Source organism: Anopheles merus, chromosome 2R, assembly GCF_017562075.2.
Source record: "Anopheles merus strain MAF chromosome 2R, AmerM5.1, whole genome shotgun sequence".
Lineage (NCBI taxonomy): Eukaryota > Metazoa > Arthropoda > Insecta > Diptera > Culicidae > Anopheles > Anopheles merus.
Window position 1 is genome coordinate 12,747,184 of NC_054082.1, and position 19,540 is coordinate 12,766,723.

The following is a 19,540-nucleotide window of genomic DNA, read 5'->3' on the forward strand; positions in this document are numbered from 1 at the left end:
TTTACATTGTTTGATGGGAAAAATAGCTACTTGCATGCCTATAAAAATCAAACCTCTGATTTTAGCTTCAGATTCGTGTGACTTTTGGTAAATTTAATTGATTAACATTTTAACCATCTTAAATCACAATTTTTTTATTTTTATTTATGAAGGTGTTCTCTTATTTCATAAATTGATAATAATAAAGAAATCAAAATCATCAATCAAACCTTATTTTGCTACCCATATCCTAAGTAGCTCAAAGTGCAAATCGAATAAAACTGAGCTACTGAACATGTGCTTGCTTTCTGGCTCGAATCGTTTCAAAGCTTTTCACGTGGCAACATGCGAAAGTGAGCTTTGCTCAAACTTCTTTGCTCACACGTGCTACTTTCTCTTCAGTTCAATGTACGACCAACCGTGCTGTAATTAAGGCTTTCACCTTTATACACCTCTGAAGCTGCAGTTCTCAAATTTACCTGATGTTTTCGCATGAAATTTTCGGATATTGTTGAATAAAATGCAATAAACACCGGAAAGCCAGCTTTTAATTAAAAGTCGTAATTTAAAACATACAATTTATTCAATGAAAAGGTTGTTGTTCTCGCGTGTATTGTGTATTCGTCTTTTTCACCGTCCTCTTCTCCTCTCTTTTCGCCGCTCCTCGTTCGACTGGGTTTTTACTTAATATGTGTAAGTGTGTGTGTGTTTGTGTGTTGTTTTTTGTTCTATACAAGAGTATTTCGAAGGGATTTTAATATGAGCTAATACTTAACTTAACAACGGTGCCTAATGCTCCTCACTGTCCGTGTCACTTTTGTCTGGAATGAAGAGAGCAATGTTCCAGATTAGATGCTCGATGCTTGATAACACAAACAAAGGCTCATATAGCAACAGCTTACCTTTTTTACCGGTATAAGCGTGACGTTTTAGCCGATCGTACAGATCGTCCTTGGTACCGTACAACGATGCATTTGATCGAGCCAACGAATTAAGCTTTCCGTTGGCACCTTGAACACCGATGAATTGATCTGGAGTGCAGGAGAGAGAGAGAAAGTTAGAACAAAAAAGCCATAAAGTTAGCCAACGATCGATGGAGAGGAAATGGCAAACGCCAAACCAGATACGTACCATCTTTAAGATACGTTTCATTGTAGAAGTTGGGCATCTCCCAACCGTCCTCCTCGTCGTCGTAATAGTGTGCGTACGTGCTGTGATGCGATGGCGCAATACTTTCGGCATATGGCGTGTGCGCTCCGTAGTAGAAGTTAACCTGCGACCCGGTCTGGTCCGCAGCTGGTGAGATGATCTTCTTTGGATCCCGTTTGCGATTGGCTCTGTGGAAGCGAAAGAAGAAAAATTTAACGCCTGCTCCCAGTGCCGCCGTCGCACCACACTTACCGCGCACAAATCATCCAGATCAGTAGTACGATGAGTATGATGAAGATGACGGTAGCGGCAACGCCACCGGCAATGTAGGCAAACTCGGACCGCTCGGTACACTTGGTGCCGGTGAACGATCCCTTGCAGCGGCAGGACGGCATGCCCTTCGCATCCTTCACGCAGTGGCCCGCGTTTTCGCAGAAACCGTTGCACATGTCTGTAAGCAGGGCCAAAGAGGGGATCGATCATTAGCTTCTTGAAATCTTGGCAATACTGCACCCGCAATGCACTTACCCGAACACTCCATGCCGGTACCGTTGAAGCCTGGTTTACACTCACACTTGAAGTCGGACGTTTCCGGTATCAGTATGCAGAACGCGTTCGGGTCGCAGCGCGGCGAACCGTCCGACACGTCCTCGCACGGGTTGATGCATTCGTTTTTGTTGTTCTGAAACCGACAAAAAAATGTTTTCATTTCCTGTTCCAGCTTTACTTCCTTTTGCAGGAGCTGCAGCCCCCGAGCCTTACCGCTGCCGTGCTGCGGGTGGTGTGGTTCGGCGGACACGGAATGCAGGACGTCTGCTGGTACTCCGACTGATAGAAGCCCTTGCGGCACTCGACGCACACGTTCAGCGTACCGTTCAGGTAGGTGCCGGGCGAGCAGATCGGCAGCGAGCACTCCTCCACGTTGGACGAGCCGAGCTTGGCGGTCGTGCGCCCGTTCGGGCACGGCAGACAGGACGACTGGACGCCCTGCTTGCGGTACGTGCCGCGCGGGCACGGCTCACACTTGCCCTCCAGCCCGAGCTGCATGCCGGAGCTGCACTCGTCCCGGCACTCGCTCTTGCTCGTCGCCTCCGCCGTACGGGTCGTCTGTCCCAGGCCGCAGATCTCGCACGAGAACGAACCCTCGCTCGGCTGGTAGTAGCCGTAGCCGCACGGTTGGCACAGTCCGGTAACGGAGTCGAGATACTTACCGGCGGCACATCGTTCTGGAAGGAATGGGAAGCAAGCGTTAATGAAAGGCACTGCACGAATGTTGGACTGGCCACTACTTACCCTTGCACTCGACGGCCGATCGGGCACCAACCAGCGCCGTCACACCGGGCCGGCCCGCAATCTTCGGGCAGCTCTTGCACTGCAGCTGGCCAATCTCCGGCTGGTACGAACCCTCCGGGCAGGGCAGGCACGTCTTGCTCGACACGTTGTAGAACGTGCCGACCGCGCACGGCACACAGTCCGGCTCGACCACCACCTGGCCCTGCGGGCAGGCGTACTCGGTGACGAGATTGAGCGAGGACGCATCGCCGAACGTGTTCGGCAGAATGTCCTGCACCGCAAACTGGTTGTCCTCCAGGATGAGCTTCTCCAGCAGGTTGAGCGTGTTCAGCCGCTGACCGTTCGAGTTGCTCACAATCTCGCTGGGAAAAGGGGGAAAAAGTAAGTCATCGCGTGAAACAATCATTCTCTTCCCATCACTCTCTCTTACCTCTTGATCGGAATCGTTGCATTGATCGCGTACGCACTCTCCGGATTCGGCGAGATCTGCAGCACCGTCTGGCGCTTGACAATGTTCGGATGGCGGTTCCGGTCGCAGCGCACATCGATCTCCACGTTGCGGCACTCGCGCGAACCCTCCATCGAGTACGAGCACAGGTTCCAGTCGCGGTTCAGTGCGTTGATCGCATTCTTGATGCGCTGCCGCAGCACACCCTGCCCCGCCTCGTTGCACAGCACGTCCGACGGGAACTGCATCTGGATGCGGATCAACCGCTGGGCCGGCTTGGTCGGCGAGCAGGACGGGTACACTAGCGGCACGGTCGGGTGGGCGGTCGGGCGCCAGAAGCCCTCCGAGCCGCACGTGTAGAACCGTGGCACCACCTGCGAGAACTTCATGCCCGGATTGCACGCAATCTCGCACACCTTGAACTGGCCGCCCGCGCCCCAATCCTTGCAGCTTTGCGTGCCGCCGAGCGGATCGGCCAGCGCGGGACAGAACTCGGCCACGATCGTCACCCTGAACGCGCAGGCGGCCGTATTGCCGGCCGCATCGTACGCCAGATACATCACGTCGTAGATGCCCCACAGCAGCGTCTCGCCCGACCGGTGCCCGTTCCGCTCGACGATCTTGGAAATGCCAATGTTGTCGGTAAACCGGGGCTCCTCCCAGTTCACCACCGTCGAACCGTTCTTGGCCACGATCCACAGATCGGCCGGACAGTACTCGACCTGCGGCGGCTCCCGGTCGACCTGCAGCTGCTGACAGTTGGCACCGGCGTAGCCCGGTTTGCACTTCTTCTGGCCGCAGGTGGACGGCACGGAGCGCTGCACACCGCCGAGCGTCTGCTCGTAGCCGGCCCAGTTCAGGATGAGGTTTTTGTACAGCACCGGCTCGCTGCGACAGTCGCGCACCTGCTTCTGGATCTCGTTCGTCACGTCCAACGCCCGGCTCCAGATCTGCACCTTCGTCAGCTTGCCCTGGAAGCCGAGATCGCTGTACGCTTCCTTGCGGTTGCCATCCATCAGCGGTGCGCCGAGTACGGGCCAGCAGCTAAGGCGAAGTGAGACGTGTCATTAGCACAACGCTGCTTTGAAGGAACTCCTCGATATGAGACTTACTACTTGGGCAGCACTCGGTTCACACCGTACTCTGCCTTGCTGGCGATGAAGCCCTCCGTGATGAGCATCAGCTGTCCGGTTTTGCCGTTCCACACGACGGCAATATGGTGCCACTGGCCGTCGTTGATCGTGCTGTACTCCTTGAACGGCAGAAACACGTCCTGCAGATCGTCGAAGAACGAAACCTGCACTCCGCTCGAGTGGGCCTGCAGCATCGTCCTGCGCTTGGTGATCACGTTCGGTGCGCTGGAGTGGGAAAGCAAGAAAGCAATGGGAAGAGCCGGCGTTAAGCCTGTCGGTCTGCAGAAGCCCTCTCCCACACCCTGTACATACTTGGCCGAGTAGAGCGTGATGAAGATGCCGGTGTCGTCCTTCTGGGCGAACTGGACCCACATCGCGAGCGTCAAGCTGTCCGGTGCGGTCGTGTAGAACGGTACGACCTGCGATGCGGACGAATGGTACGGATCGCTGAAGTACAGATCGTAGTCAATTTGGACCGCTGTTGAAGGATTGTAAACGAACGGAACGAGATTAGTACAAGGTAAGCAAAAACCCAACAAAGACACTCCTCCCTCCACAACGTGCACTTACATTTGCGACAATCGTCCCCGGTCAGGTTGAACGGACACTGGCAGTAAAAGTCATTGTTCAGATCGATGCAAACGGCCCCGGGTGGGCAGGAATTGTCCTTACAGTCGACCTGATCGTGCTCACAGTTCTTCCCGGTGTAGCCCGGCGGACAGATGCACTGATAGCCGCTGCCCCGATCGACACACGTCGCCCCATTCTGGCAGGTGCCGGCCTCGCACGCATCAAACTCATACTGGCACCCAACGCCGGTGAAATCGCTCGAGCACGAGCAGTTCAACCCGGAGCCATAATCCTTACACTGGCCCTCGTGCATACACGGCTGCCCAATACACCGATCCGGCGCCGTCTCACACTTCTTCCCATCGGTGCCGCTCGGACACACGCAGAAAAAGTCCTCGAACAGGTCAATGCACTCCGCATCGTTCTTGCACGGCCGTTCGACGTCGCACGCCGTCACCTGCACGTTGCACCGCTCGCCCGTCCAGCCCGCCGGGCACTGGCACTCAAAGCCACCGACCCGATCCAAACACGTTCCACCGTTCTGGCACGGCGCGTACTCACAGTCGTCGATGTCGCTCTCGCACAGCTTGCCCTCGAAGCCCTGCCGGCACACACACTCGAACGCGTTCTCCCGATCCACGCACTTCTCCGTCCCGATCGGGCTGCACGGATCGCTCAGACACTCATTCCGGTCGGTTTCGCACTGCACACCGACGTACCCCGGTCGGCACATGCACGCGAACCCGTCGAGCCGATCCACACACGTACCGCCGTTCTGGCACGGTGCACTCTCACAGTCGTCCACCGTGTGCTGACAGTTCTTGCCAGTGTACCCGTCCGCACAGCTGCACTGGTAGTCGTTGATCAGATCCGTACAGACGCCACCGTTCTCGCACGGCGCGCTCTCGCACTCGTCCACATTGACGTCGCAGGCCGCTCCCTCCCAGCCCGGCGCACAGACACACTCGTGGTAGAAGTACCGATCGACGCACATGCCGTGATTGCACGGCTCGGAAAGGCAGAGGTTAATCTTCTCCTGGCACCGCTTGCCGGTGAAGCCCGGCGGACAGGAGCAGCTGAAATCGTTCACCAAATCCGTGCAGTTTGCACCGAGCAGGCAGGGTTTCTCCGCACAGTCGTCCGTGTTGATGCTGCACAGGTGTCCCTCCCAGCCGGCCGTACACTCGCAGCGGAAGCGGCCCTGCTGCAGCGCCACGCAGGTCGCCCCATTGCCGCACGGGTTCTCCCCGGCCGTGCACGGATCGATCGTGACGTCACAGTTGTCGCCGGTGTAGCCGCTGCGGCACATGCACGTGTAGTTGCCGAACCCGGGCTCGTCCTTGCACATCGCCCGAGCCGGACACGGATCCGCATCACAGTCGCTCTTCGCCTCCTGACAGTTGATGCCGGAGTAGCCGCGCGCACACCGACACTCGTACCCTTGCGGTAAGTCCTTGCATGTACCCCCGTTGTAGCACGGCTGCGATGCACACTCATCGATGTCAATTTCGCACCGCGTGCCCGAGAACCCGGCCGGACAGAAGCAGTGGATGTCGTGACCGAGCGGCACACACAGCCCACCGTGCTGGCAGGAGTTTTCGTTGCACGTGATCGGTTTGCAGTCGTCGGCCGTCACCGAACCGACCGTATCCGTCCGGCGGCCCGAGGGACACTCGCTGCAGCTCGTCGCGCCCTCCGACTTCTGGTAGTAGTTCTTCGGGCAGGGCGTGCACGGTGCCAGCCCGGTGTGCGAGTACGTACCGGCCGCGCACTTGCGCCGACAGTCCGATTCGCTCTGGGCCGCCGGCTGGTAGGTGAAGGTACCGCTCGGGCAAGCCTGACAGTCGCGGAACCCACCGAGCGGCGGCATCGCCGAGAAGGAATTGCGCGGACACTCCAGGCACGGCACCAGACCGGTCGGTGAGTACGTACCGTAGCCGCAGATCGGCACACAGTCCTGTACCGCCTTCGAACCATCCTCCTTCGTGTAGGTGCCGACCGGACACTTCAGGCACGAACCTTGTCGTTCGCGATGCTGATAGAATCCCTTGGAGCAGGGAGAGCATGTTTTCTGGTTTTCGCCCGCGTACGTACCCGCCGGGCAGTGCAGACAGCGCGGAACATCGTTCGTGTCCATGTTCAGTACCTCTCCGACGCCACAGGTGAAACCACGCGAGATCGCACTCTTGAGAGCACGCAGCGGTGGGCACTCATTCCCGATCGACTTCACGTTCGACAGCGGCTCGATCGCGGCACTCGCGTACGGGACGCTCAGATCGAAGATCAGATTCAACGTGGAGCCGCACAGATCGTACAGCTGCGGTTGCTTCACCGCCGGATCGATCAGCAGTATAAAGTCCATCTGCACAACGTTCTCCTCCAGCAGGCGCGGCACGGACCGCAGGATCGTCACGTTCATGTTGACGTACACGGCCGAACAGCGCTGCGACAGCACGCTGCTCAGGCTGGCAAAGTGTTTCGCCGTCTGCTCCTGGTACTGCGGCAGGCACTGCTCCGACACGACACCGTTCGCCCGGTACGTGGTGGTCGCCACCACCTGATAGTCTGCCCGCTGCGTGTTCTCCGACACACAGTCCGGCACCACGGACGATGGCTTCCAGAAGCGTCCCTTCCGGCAGGTAAACACCTTCTTCTTGTCCGCATCCGTAAAGCGGAAGCCAGCGTTGCACGTCGCCTCACACTCGACGCCGCCCGACTCCTGCGCGGTGCACTTGATCTCCCCATTGCCCGGTGCCTGCAGGTCCCAGTCGACGCACTGCGTCGGCTGCACCGACACCTGGAAGTTGCAGGTCGCCTTGTTGTTGAACTTGTCCGTCGCCACGACGGTCACGTTGCGGAAACCGCCGAGCGGGATCGAGGCCGACTCGGGCACGTACTCGATCCGCACGTCCCCGGAGCTGTCCGACGCTTTCACGCGCTTGATCGTGTCGTTAAAGTTGACGTAATAGTTGGCCTGCTTTTCGCCCAGCTCGATCACGAAGCTCTGCGGGCAGTCGAGCAGCGGCGGCGTAATGTCCGGCACGGTGATGTTGATCTCGCAGATCGCCACATTGCCGTCGTAATCGTACGCGATGTACTTGACGACCGTGTTCTCCAGCACGTAGCTGGTCGTTTTGAAGTGCGGTGGCTTCACCTCGAGCCGTGCGATCGACCCAGAATTGTCCAGCGCGGTCGGTTCGGTAAAGTTCAGCGGCAGTACTTCGCCGTTCGGGCCCCGCTTCACCAGTATGGGCTGCTGGGGGCAGTTCTGGAAGATTGGCGGCTCGTTGTCGACGCACGGCGAGTAGCCGTAGTCGTAGCCGAGCAGCGGATCAGCCGTCGGTTCCTCGCATCCCATCAGCTCGAACTTCAGGCACGGGTTGTCCATGTAGCTCACGATGCCGAGTATGACGAAGCGAGCCTGCACGTACTTGGGCAGCGTGATCATCGCCAGCTCGCCGTAGTTGCCCGGGTCGCGCTTGGTCAGGTTAAAGTTCGGGAAGTACACCACGTAGTCCTCCTTCTCCGACTGCTTGTAGAAGAAGCGGATCTCGGTCGGCCGGCCAACGATATCGTTCGTCACGACACCCTTCACCAGCAGCGCCTTCACGCGGTACACCTTGCCCAGATCGACGCTGACGTACGTGAACGTTTCCTGCTTGCCGCACCAGCCCGTGACGGAGTTGAGCCGTACATTCTTCGCCTCGTAGTTCGGCCGCTCGGAAGTCGCATTGATCGCACTGTCCGGAATCAACCCAGACGAGATGCCGATCGGTTTGATCGTTTTGCACTCCGGCTGCTTCACGCACGTGATCGGCCGTGGGTTGATCAGAATGTATCCGGCACGCGAACATCCAAACAGTACCTCCGAGCTCTGCTCGTAGCTGTTCGCCACCTGGAACCCATCGTTCGGACGGCCCGGATCGACACACACCGGCCCCTCGCAGCGCAGATCACCAAAGTCCCACACACCGTTCGCCTGGCAGCGCACCACATTGTCGTTCATGGTCGTCTGGCCCGCCAACTTGAACGTGTTCTGACAGCCGAAGAAGAACGAGCTCATGTACTTGGTGTCCGCGTACTGGCCGTACTCGGCACCGGCCGTCGGCATCGGCACGCCACAGTCGGCCCGCGAACAGGTCGGCAGCACACCCGACAGCCAATAGTCCGGATAGCCCGGCTGCGGATCGAACACACACTGCCGGAAGGTGGAGATGGCCGTCTTGCCAATCTGCTTGCCCGCGGTCGTACACTCCAGCGTGACGTTCTCGTTGAACGGCACCAGAATGTCGTTCTGATCGCCCCGCTTCACAAACAGGCCTTCCTTTTCGTCGTCCGGCAGCGAGACACACTTCGCACCTGCGGATGGTAAGCGGAGCAGTACAAGGTCAGTGTCATTGAGCCGAGTTCCATTCATCCCAATTCCCCACACTTACTCAAACACTTGGGCATGGAGGCGTTCCAGTTGCCGTTCGACATGCACGCGAGCGACGAACTGCCCGACAGCACGTAGCCGAAGTTGCAGTGGAACCGCACCACGTCACCAAAGTGGTGCTGGATCTCGCTGCTCAGCAGCTTGCCATTCTCCGGATCGGACAGGGCCGGGCACATCTTGCGCACGCACGTCTTGTTCCGCTGGTACACATCCCCATCCAGCTCGCCCGTCTCGTGCCGTTCGATGAAGAATCTGCAAGTGAACGTAAAAAAGCAAACGGCAGCGTTTATACAACCGGGTGTTCTCCCCATCTTTGGACAACGGCAGCACAATCACTTCCTGCACGCGACACCTACCCTTCGGTTCCGTTCTGGCGGAACAGCTCGTACCCGAAGTTGCACGCACACTTGTACGAGCCGGGCGAGTTGACGCACTTCTGGTTGCAGCCACCGTTCTCCTTCGCGCACTCGTTCACATCCAAACAGTCCAGCCGGGTGCAGCCCATCAGCTCCAGCTTGATGCACGGCGCGACGACAAAGTCCTGTATCTTGAACTTGATGTACCGCGCCTCGATCGGCATGGGCAGGTTCAGTATCGAGAGCGTCGGTTCCAGTATGCGGAACTCGACCGCGGTACCGTCCGGATTGGCGTAGTCCTTGAACACGTCGGACAGGTCGTCCGAGTACTCGAGCCGTATGGCGGACGTGAACGCCAGCGAGCCGTCCATGCGCTGCACGGACATCGTGCGGAAGCCGCGCACAATGGTCGGCGCCTTCAGGTCGATGATGACCCAGTTCGAGCCACGCTCCTTGCCCGCACCGCACCAACCGACCGAGTTGAGGCGTATCATCTGAAGAGACGGGAATGGGGAGGTCTTTTAGTTTCACGGCACCGGTGTATGCAAAATTCCGGTTTCTGTCGCTAGGAGCGGGTTTAAGCCCACGTAGCTCCCGGAGTAAAGTGAAAGGCACTAAGGCAAGGCACACCACCAAGAGGCGCACTGCGTAAAGTTCAATGCCAACAGTGGACGCGGTGAAATGTGACGCGGTACTTACGCCTTTTTCGAAGCCCGCAGCAGTCGACGAGACCGTGACGCTGTCGTCCGATATACCACCGTTCGAGAGGCCCAGATCGACCACCGGTCGGCATTCCATGGACGAGGTGTAACCCGTCTTACACTTGCAATGGAACGAACCGGCCGCATTCATACACTCGGTCGATGACGCATCACACTGTGACGTTTGACATTCATCAATATCTGAACGGGGGAAAGAAAGTGGCAATTAGCATCGGGGCATGGCGGTCACTCGCCCACCTGTCGGACCTACCTTCACAGATCGGAACATTAGAGAAGTCTTGCTGCTCGTTGCACTTGACAGTGTGCGAGCCAATCAAACGGTAGCCCTTGTAGCACTGGACGCGTGCCTCATCGCCGTAGTAGTACTCGCGCGTCTTGTCCACCACGTAGCCGTTCTGTACCTCCGGGATCCTGTAGAGGAGATCACACGTTTCCCAAATTAGAACGCGACAATTGCGTTTTGCAGGGGCGTTTTATAGAAACTGGAAAGGGAACACCTACTTGTAGCACTGCTTGCGCGAACAGCTTGGCACGGGGCTGCTCCACTGCCCATTGGACATGCAGATCAGTATCGGGCGGCCCGTCCGCACGTATCCGGGAATGCATTCGTAGCTGATGATCGTACCGTAGCTGCGACCACCTCCGTTCAGCACCGTCACGTTAGCGTGCGAGACCTCCGGCAATGGGGGGCACTGGGACGCCATACAGGCTGGCTGTCTTTCCCAGGTACCGTCCGCCAGGCAGGAGATCGTTTCCGTCGCCAAACCGGATCCAAAAGCAAAGCCGGCATAGCACTGGTAGGTGGCAATGCCTCGGTACGTAACGTTGGTCGTCTTGAACGAAAAGCCGTTGTCGATCTGAGGCACCGGTCCACAGTACACCTCTGTGTTTGGGGGTTTTAGTTGAGAGAAAGGAGCAAAGTTTAAGACAAACAAAGATCGGAACGTCGTTCGAACCTCGGACCTGCAATCGCTTACCTTGACAGTCGGGGATGTAGCTGATGCTCCAGTTGCCACCGTTCTGGCAGACGGTCGTGATGCGGTTCTTGCCCGTCGCAAACTCCTGCCCGACGGGGCAGGTAAAGTTGATCACCGTACCGAAGGCGGTGTCGCGACTGCTAGCGATCGCTCCAATGCCCGGCTTCAGCTCGGGACAGTCCGCGGAGAACTCCGCCGACCAGCTAGTCCATTGGAGAAGGTAAGGAATAAAGATCTTCAGAAAAGCTCTCTTGAAAAAGCACTGACTCCTAACCACTTACCCTTTGCCGTTGTAGAGCGCATCGGTAATGAACTTGAGCAGCATCTTCCCGGAGGAAGCCGTCAGCGTGATCTTCGGTGCGTTGCTATCGGTAAAGCCGTTGCCCGCGTGCAGACGCACCCCAGACGTTGATGGTCCATCGAACACCTGCACCAGATCCGACCGATGCACGTCAAAGTCGACGAACCGCATCGACAGCGGCTTGCCGGACGGGTTCTTGATCACGAAGTAGCACTCCTGGTTGTTCGGGTACGGGGCCAGATTGTAGGCGGGCGAGGCGACCGTACCGTTGGCCGCGTTCACCACCGCCGTACAGCCCTCCACGTACCGTATGCTGAAGCCCTTGGCAGGCTGGGCAAGCGACGTGCTGAAGTACAGGTACAGCCTGTTCCCGGTGGAAATGATAACCCGGCTCGGTTTCGACTCGAGCGTACCGGTCAGCTTGGCGATCGGCTTGTCGTGCGCGCTCTCCCCGTCGCGTATCAGCAGGAAGTCACTGTCCGCATTCAGATCGAGCTCCTGCACGTCCAGCGAAACGGTGTAACCCTTCCGCGCGCTAATCACATACAAACACTCAATCCCGCCCGGATAGGCCTGCGGAAAGCCCGGGCTCTTCAGGTACTGTTCCTGCTTGCTCGCCTGCAGCACGCCGCCGCACGTTTGCGGCTCCGTTTTCCACGTCGCCCGGAAGCCCTTCTTCTCCACGCTGCCGTCCGACGTGAACTTGACGATCATGAAGTTGGACGCGGTAATGAACGTCCTGCTCGGCACATCCCCCTTCCCGGACAGGGTCGCGAGCGACACGGCCGTATCCTCCGTCCGGCTGCCCACCAGTATCTGCACCGTGTCGAAGTTCTTCTCCGTGTCGAACTCCTGGAACTGCAGTATGATGTTGCTGCCCTGCGGGCCCTCCAGCGTCCACTTGCACGAGCGCAGCGAGCTGTACTTCTGCGGGAAGTTGGGTGACTCGATCACATCCCCGCCCGACGCCATGTAGATGTTGCAGCTGGCGCTACAGTCCAGCTCGTCGCTGCCGTCGCCACAGTCATCGTTGCCGTCGCACTTGTACGCCTGATTGATGCAGGCGCCGTTCGAGCAGTGGAACGACTGCTGCGGGCAGGCGCGCGCCTTACACATGAACGGGAGCAGCGTTTCGCACGAGCGCAGCTCCCAGCTCTGCTCGGTCGGGCCCAGGTTGGCGGCCACGCACTCGCCGGCCTGCGGGTTCGGCTCGTTGATCGCCCAGAAGCCGGAGTACTGCGAGAACAGGTCGCCCGACGTCGACTCGAGCGTGTTCGTCCGCAGATCGTCCAGCGAGGCAAAGCCGAGCCAGTACTTGACGTTGTTGCGCGTCCGGTACTCGCTGCCGGTCGCGATGCTGTACGTCGCGTTGTTCTCATCGTACGAATCGACCGTCACCAGCTCGGAACCATACCTAGCAGCGTGATCACCCCGAAAGGAAATAAAGCATTGAACCTGAGATTTTCGCAAAAAAAGGGGATTTGGTACAAACGGCGCCACCAAACACCCTGCACCTACCTTTTGCACAGTGTGGCCGACTTTTCCCACGAGTGTTTCACGTTAAAGTACTTGTAGCAGTGCAGGCCCCGTAGCTTCCAACCTGCGTGTAGAACGGAAATGAAATGTTAATTCCTGTTCCTTTCTTTCCATTCCAGAGGGACTAAAGGCGGGAAAAGGGTCCGCCCACGACGACCCGTTTCGACCGCGGCTGCTTACCATTTGGGCAGGTGAGTACATCCTGTCGTTGTTTCACGCCGTTGATAGGGGGCAAACCGGCATCACAAAGCGCATGAAAAAAAAAATATGCAAATGAAGGTGTCAAGACAGCGAACCCAATGTGAGGGAGTCGAGTAGAAAGGCTTATCACCAAACTCGACCAACCACTGCGCGTGTGTCCCGGAGTGGCTAGAAACCACTCCGGGAATGGCTTACCTCGGCGGATGTTCCCGTTACGGCGGCGGCAACTATCAGCAGCAGGGGCCAGCATTTGGGGAACGTGTACATGTTTGTAGTTTCTGACTGTCGAAAGTGGAAAGAAGGAAAAAGAACGCATCGGGTTAGGGCCTTGGGCCGTTGGGACTGGGTTGACGGTTAGTGGAGACCGGTGGTGGTGGTTGCGGTAGGTAGCGTGGCAAAGGTAGAACACAGCCCAGGCACAGTTGCGACAGTAATTTATTCCACGCGAGTCGCGAAAAGCTAACGGGGCCCGTGTATCTTGCTCGCTTGCGGGTTAACGATCGTACGCCCGAAGTTGCAAGTAGTTTCGATGGGCTTGAAGACGGTGAGGTGACGAACAGCGTTGGCTTTACATTATTGGAAAGATTTGGTGCTACTGCTACTGGCAAGGAAGATACTTGCGGATGCCAACGTCCGTTTGATTGTTTGTGTTTTCGGTATTTGATTGCCAAATTAAGCACACGATTAAGCGCGATATGAGTGCGGAAAGAGGGAAGAGAAGGGAAGGGAAGACGGCTGAGGCACCGTTTACCCGCACGAAGCGCAGCGCGTGTCACTGTTTGAGGTTAGTGAACCGTGCGGTGTGGCTGGCGATGACGTACCCCTACCGCCTGCTCGTAACCGAACAGGCACACACTTGCTCTGCCGCCTTTTGCGTACGGAGCAGGCGTTTTTGATGTGTGTCTCTTGCCCGTCGTGCCCCGTTTTCCCGTCCAACCAACGTCGATGGTGCTAAAAAGCTGGAGCCAAGAACGCAAAACGCAAAGGCATTGATCATAATTGTGTCACGCTATAGTTGTTTTTTTTTCTTGCTGCCATAATGGCGTCCAAGCTTAACGGTTGTGGACTGACCCGACAGTCGGCTCGCGCTGCAAATACATTTCCATCCCACGGAACTGTGTGTCTGTTTTTGTGGGTCAAATACTTGTTGCGGGGCGATAATTGTGTTGCAGAAATATGTAGCCAGAATGAGAGAGAGAGAGAGAAAGGATTCCATTGCTTCTGCTGTGCCGCGGCAGGAGGAGGAGTGGACATTCCAAAACTTTCTCCCAAAACCAAACCGTCCTCCGGTCAAATCGTGACAATATTTTGCCTCATCGAATAATGGCAAATTGTGTGCCAAAGGCCATCGAGTGTTCGGTCACCTGGTTTTTTTTTATAAATGTTTTTCGTGCCCCTTGGCCAAGAGCGTTAATTTACTAGGTTAATTAGTGGTGGCCCCAAAACCGTTCAGCTGATGCACAAAATCAACCATTGTGCGGGGTTGCAAATCAAAAGCCACTTGCTGCTGCTGCTGCTGGTGAGAAGAAGCTCCACAAAAACAGCCCCTGGTGCTGTATGTCTTTTTTAAAAAAAGCATAGAAAAATATGGCGCCCGGCCGGGCTCATAGATCACAATAAAATGTGCGGCCACATCGCTTACCTAACCGAACGCTTCCTCCCGCCGTATGGGGTGGAATTGGTAGCCAGCCGGGCAGATTTATTGTCTTTCTCGCGGGTCGCTGTAAACTTTTCTCATCGAGTGACCAACCAAGGCTTTGGGTTAAATCTGCCCTGCCGAAGCGTGTTTTTTTTTTGTTTGCCAGCTAAGCAACCGAGCGAGAAGGTTCGCCCACTAGGCACCATTCAGCCGACATTGCCGACGTGCCGGGGGAGCCGTTTGGTGCTAAACACACATCTACGCCAGCGAGTTGGGCACTGGCACTCCGATAACATGCTATCTTCACGCCCAGTGTCTATATGTCGGTGTCTGTCTGAGCGTTTGAGGCCGTTTCAGTTCGCTTCCAACCAAGAAGAGCGGGCGGAGGCGCTTATGTTGGTCAGTCCTACAAACAGGGGAGAAGAGGGAGCGGTAAAATAACCCCCCCCCCCCCCTCAACACACATTTCCTTCCTGCGCTTTCTTTTTGGCCTTCATTTCGGGTTTTGCATCTGGACCAGCAATCCAATCCCGCAATCCAATCCGCAGCAGCAGATCGATGTAATGCAATCATAAAGCAAATTGGATCACTAACAGCGCTCGCCTACTATCTCGCTGCATTTCACTGGTTCGGTGGTGGAGGTGGAAGCGTAGATGAAGGAAGGGGGTTTGGACTCATTGCTGACGGCTGCGTGGAACAGGCACACTTTCCTTCCGCACGGAAAAACAACACTTCGTTCGTTCGCCACCTCGCTCGCGCTCGATCTTTGCGGCCAACCAGGGCCAGGGCGGTGGCCGATTTGTTTACATGCCCAGTTGCGGGCTGAAGTTGTGTAGGCTTATGTTTCTCTTCGCTCCACGCGCTCCCTCACCGACTAGCGCGCGGTTGATCTTGATTGAAGGCGATCGAGGCAATGGGGCCCGCGTTGGGGAGCCTTGAAAGCCTTGCGTTACATTGAGCGGGTATCGGGCACGGCACTGGCCATTGATTGATAACACTTACCGGAGATAATGAAGTGGGTGGGAGGTGGGTGGGATAGGCGTCTATAGCTAACCTTTGCTGGCGGTGGGGAGAGAAACTCTTGGCAAGTGGTAAGATAAAGCGGTTTTGATTGATTTCGATTAGGAGCATTGCCAATTCCCAAACATTTTTGTGTAAATCTTCCGTCCGTATTGGAAGTCCGGATATTGGAGATTGACTTCTTCTGTACAGAGACGAGGTAATACATGCATTTGAGCTTTGACTAGAGCATTGTAGCATCACGCTCCGAATGATCCTCCATGAAGATCGCTCATTACTCCATTATTTCTAGTAGGAAGCCTCACAAGACTAATCGAAGACACTCATCAACGATAATGGAAACATTCCAACACGCACATACGTAGAGTGCAAATAATTGCTTGAAATATTATCTTCTGCCCAGTGTGTGTGTGTGTGCGCACCTGTGGGACATCTGATACATCTTGGTCTCTCGATGCCTACGCCCTACATCCATGCAGATACTGCTCCGATGCTAATGATCATGCTACAGCACGCAAGCAGATACACCTACTCCCTGTATCCTCTTCGTAGCCACATCCACCGCAATTGTGGGTCATCCTTTGGCACATTTCGTTCTGTCCTGTTCGTCACAGAACCACCACCACCGCACCAACAGCTTCCTAACGGTGGTAAATTATGCACAAGCCCCACCGCTCATTGTATCGCCGGAACCGGTCCTCAATGATGCCGGTCGGAACGGAACAATTACGGAAGAATGTTATTGATAACGTCCGCCTCGACGAGTGGCTGGGCTGGAGCTGAAACACCCAGGCAGTTTCAATGTCCCGCCAGGAAGCGCCCGCTCACCACATTGTGTGCGATCAGTGGCAGCTAGAACCTTCTTCCATGATCACGGAAGTGGTGCTTCTATCTCTGCCTCCAACTGACGCTAGCTGTCTCCCTTGCGCACGCGTATCTCACAGGTGCTAACGGAAGACAGTCAGAACTCACCGTGACGGTGGGACCTTTTTCGCTGGGCCCAACCAAGGCAACACTGGTTAGCTGAAGTGATCTAATTTTTATTCCCCTCGAGCGGGAAAGAAAGAGGGAAACAACACAAAACGAGAACAAGATGAAGAAAGTTCCCTCGACTACACACGTACGTGTGTGTGTGTAAGGAATTAGTGTTGCGAAGCGAAGTTGCCGCAACACAGCCCACATCTCGCCGCGGTGGTGACGTGGTGGCCCGCACACACAACTCCCCTTGTGTGTGTGTGTGTGTGTGTGTGTGTGTGTGTGTGTGTGCTCGTGCAACCAAACCGGTTACTACCGCGGTACGATCCGTCCAGGGGGGAGTTTGGGTCGTTTGGGTTGGGCCGTTTTCCTCGCGTGATCTATTTTCCGCGCCATGAAAACCAAGACCAGGGCAACGGTTCTGTCAGCTGTGTGTGCGCGCACAGCGCGTTTACAGTGCGTGTATTATTTAACACTAAAAAAAACAGAACCTGTCTGCTCTCGCCTCGCCCTCCCCTCGAGGCTTCCTCCTTTTTTTGTTTTTCCCGACTTCCCCACCATGACGTGTACGTTCGATTTCCCTCAAAGTCGGGAGCATGTGTGTTATTGCATGCGCTTGTAAAAAAAAATGCCTTTATTTTGAAACCGTTTTCCCGGCGGACCTTAAAACTGGATTGGAGGCAATATACACACAAACACACACACCGTTTGGGTTAATTTCTTTTTATCGGTCTGTTTGTGTGTGTGTGTGTGTGTGTGTTGTTTTTCCCCTCCCGCTCAAACCTCCCTTCGCTCGTCTACTTTTAGCCGACACGGTCTCGCGATCGTTCGCTTGAACGATCCTCATTCTCGGCCGTCTCCTAGCGACCGTCGCCGCTTCTAGCATCTCGCACTCAGCGCAGACCTTTTTCGAAGCCTCCCTTCCCAGCTCTCATCATTGTGGCTGCATTCTACTGCCCCTTCCGCACCAATACAAAACCCCACACGGATGCGTTTTTTGGAAGATTAAGAACTACCAACGCGTACCACCGGATTCTGGAAGGTTATTAAGTGTACCCCCCGAAGGTAGACTGGAAAACCTGCCGTGGTGGTACTGCTGCTGCTGCTCACGGAACACCCCTGCAGCTAAGCCCGTGGGTCTAGATATTAACGCGTTAACCTTGATTCTTACCGTCCCGTGGCAGAACAGAAACTGAGAAACAGAACACACATACACACAAAAGCAACGACAATCAACCAACGACATGGTAAAAAGTATGTCCAACGGGCACAAGAATGCGCTTTCGACATGGAAGCATTGAGGACAGCAGAGCAAAGCAAAAAAACGGGAAAAAGGTGCGGCAAGACATTCACGATTCACGCCGATGACGAACTGGCAGTGTGGCTCGGAACGGTTCGTTCTATTGCTGCCACTGCTGCTGGTAGCGCTGCTGCCATTAAGCCCGAGATGATTGTGTTGGTACTTCTTGGCATCTCGCATGGCCTTGGTGTGTAGAAACAACACACACCAAAAAAACATTCACTCTCGAGTGGAACCGATCGAACGAGTGGGCCCTCACCGACGCTGCCGATCGATTTTGCAACAAATTGCGTACCCTTAAACAGTTGGTAGAGTTGGTATCGCTCTCAGTCTATGTGTTTGTGGGGGAAGTAGGCAGTTTCGAAAAATTGGAACCGACCGCTCCATGCGTGCGTTGGTTGGCCTTTGTTTTAAGATCTTACACGCTGCATCCAAACCGATCTGAGCAAGTTGCGTTCCGATGACGTTGCATTCAGACGCAGACAGACAAACACACAGGAACGGTGGCCTAACGGTGAGGTTGGCAAAGCAAAAGCTCTGCCAGAAGATCGTTTGCCGTGCTTATCTTCACTCGTACGATCGTTTGAATCTGCCGTTAAGAAGCGTTGCGTCTAACGGATCAGCCGTGTAATGTCCCAAAGCCGACCCGACGTTCTGAGAGCGCGATCGAGAAGGGAAATGAAAAAAAAAACGCACATTAAAAATCATTATCGTACATCTCTTCCGTATTCCTACGCGAGCCTCTCCTCTCTGTCCAACGAGCTGGAAGGTGAGGTGACTCAACCGGGTGGTGAGGTGTGTTTCGTGTGTGCAATCCCGGTTTGCTTTCTAGCCGACATTCCTGCACAGGTATATCGCGTTCAAAATCCCTCCGTTGAAACACCGACCGGATGAAGGTGTTGACTGGTGATCGAATCCCTCGATCCCTCGATCACTTTACCTGCCAAAAGGTACAGGTTTTGGTTGTGTTTGAGGTGAGAGAGAGAGAGAGCGGGAACGGGAGAGAAAGCAAGGGTTTGTACGATGATTTATGAATGACTCGCCGCATTTGCTGTGTCCGTACGTGCGAAAAGGTATGGTTCCGGAATGCTTAATAACCATCATAAGGGTTTTAGTAGCGTCCGACATCCGGTTGCCGGTACTGGTACCTCCTGCAAAACTGCAATTTTCACCCGGTTGGCGATGTCCGCCCGAAAAGCCCGAAACCCGCCCGAAAAGAAACGGCCCGCGCGCTGCTGCCCAATAGGGCGTCTATTGTGTGCATAGAAACGCACCGAGCAAACACCAACTTTCCAACCGCCGCCAGCCCGTGCGGTGCGGACGGGAATACTGATGTACACCGCCACCCAATCGCGGCGACCAATCGAAAGGAAAATTAATCTCCCGCACGTCTCACCCCTCCCCCCCCCCCTCGTCCCCGCCACTGGTCAGCTGGTCACTGGTAAATCTCAAAGACTGCCCCCAGCGGACGGCGGGACTGTTGATGAAAAATGCATCAAAAACACC

The 19,540-nt window shown here is 55.7% G+C and overlaps 1 protein-coding gene across 1 annotated transcript; it reads right to left on the bottom strand.

Moving 5' to 3' along the window:
• Positions 1-543: 543 nt before the first annotated feature.
• LOC121600999 lies at positions 544-13,382 on the bottom strand. Its single transcript, XM_041929785.1, has 21 exons — positions 13,296-13,382; positions 13,080-13,101; positions 12,882-12,963; positions 11,344-12,777; positions 11,063-11,265; positions 10,587-10,968; positions 10,336-10,496; positions 10,063-10,265; positions 9,364-9,857; positions 9,009-9,259; positions 4,573-8,931; positions 4,315-4,480; positions 3,982-4,227; positions 2,852-3,913; positions 2,422-2,783; positions 1,891-2,354; positions 1,657-1,810; positions 1,381-1,579; positions 1,111-1,316; positions 882-1,010; positions 544-800 (listed from the first exon to the last, which is right to left on the bottom strand). The coding sequence occupies exons 1-21, from the start codon at positions 13,365-13,367 to the stop codon at positions 769-771; spliced, it is 10,683 nt and encodes a 3,560-aa protein (XP_041785719.1). The 5' UTR covers positions 13,368-13,382; the 3' UTR covers positions 544-768.
• Positions 13,383-19,540: the final 6,158 nt, after the last annotated feature.

Bases quoted from the DNA above. Each gene is read 5' to 3' on its own strand.
- LOC121600999 (XM_041929785.1), bottom strand. From the start codon at position 13,367: ATGTACACGTTCCCCAAATGCTGGCCCCTGCTGCTGATAGTTGCCGCC. The intron at 12,778-12,881 runs GTAGGTGCAGGG...TCACGCTGCTAG, and splicing joins TCGGCCACACTGTGCAAAAG to GTATGGTTCCGAGCTGGTGA. The intron at 10,497-10,586 runs GTAGGTGTTCCC...TCTCCTCTACAG, and splicing joins TCGCGCAAGCAGTGCTACAA to GATCCCGGAGGTACAGAACG.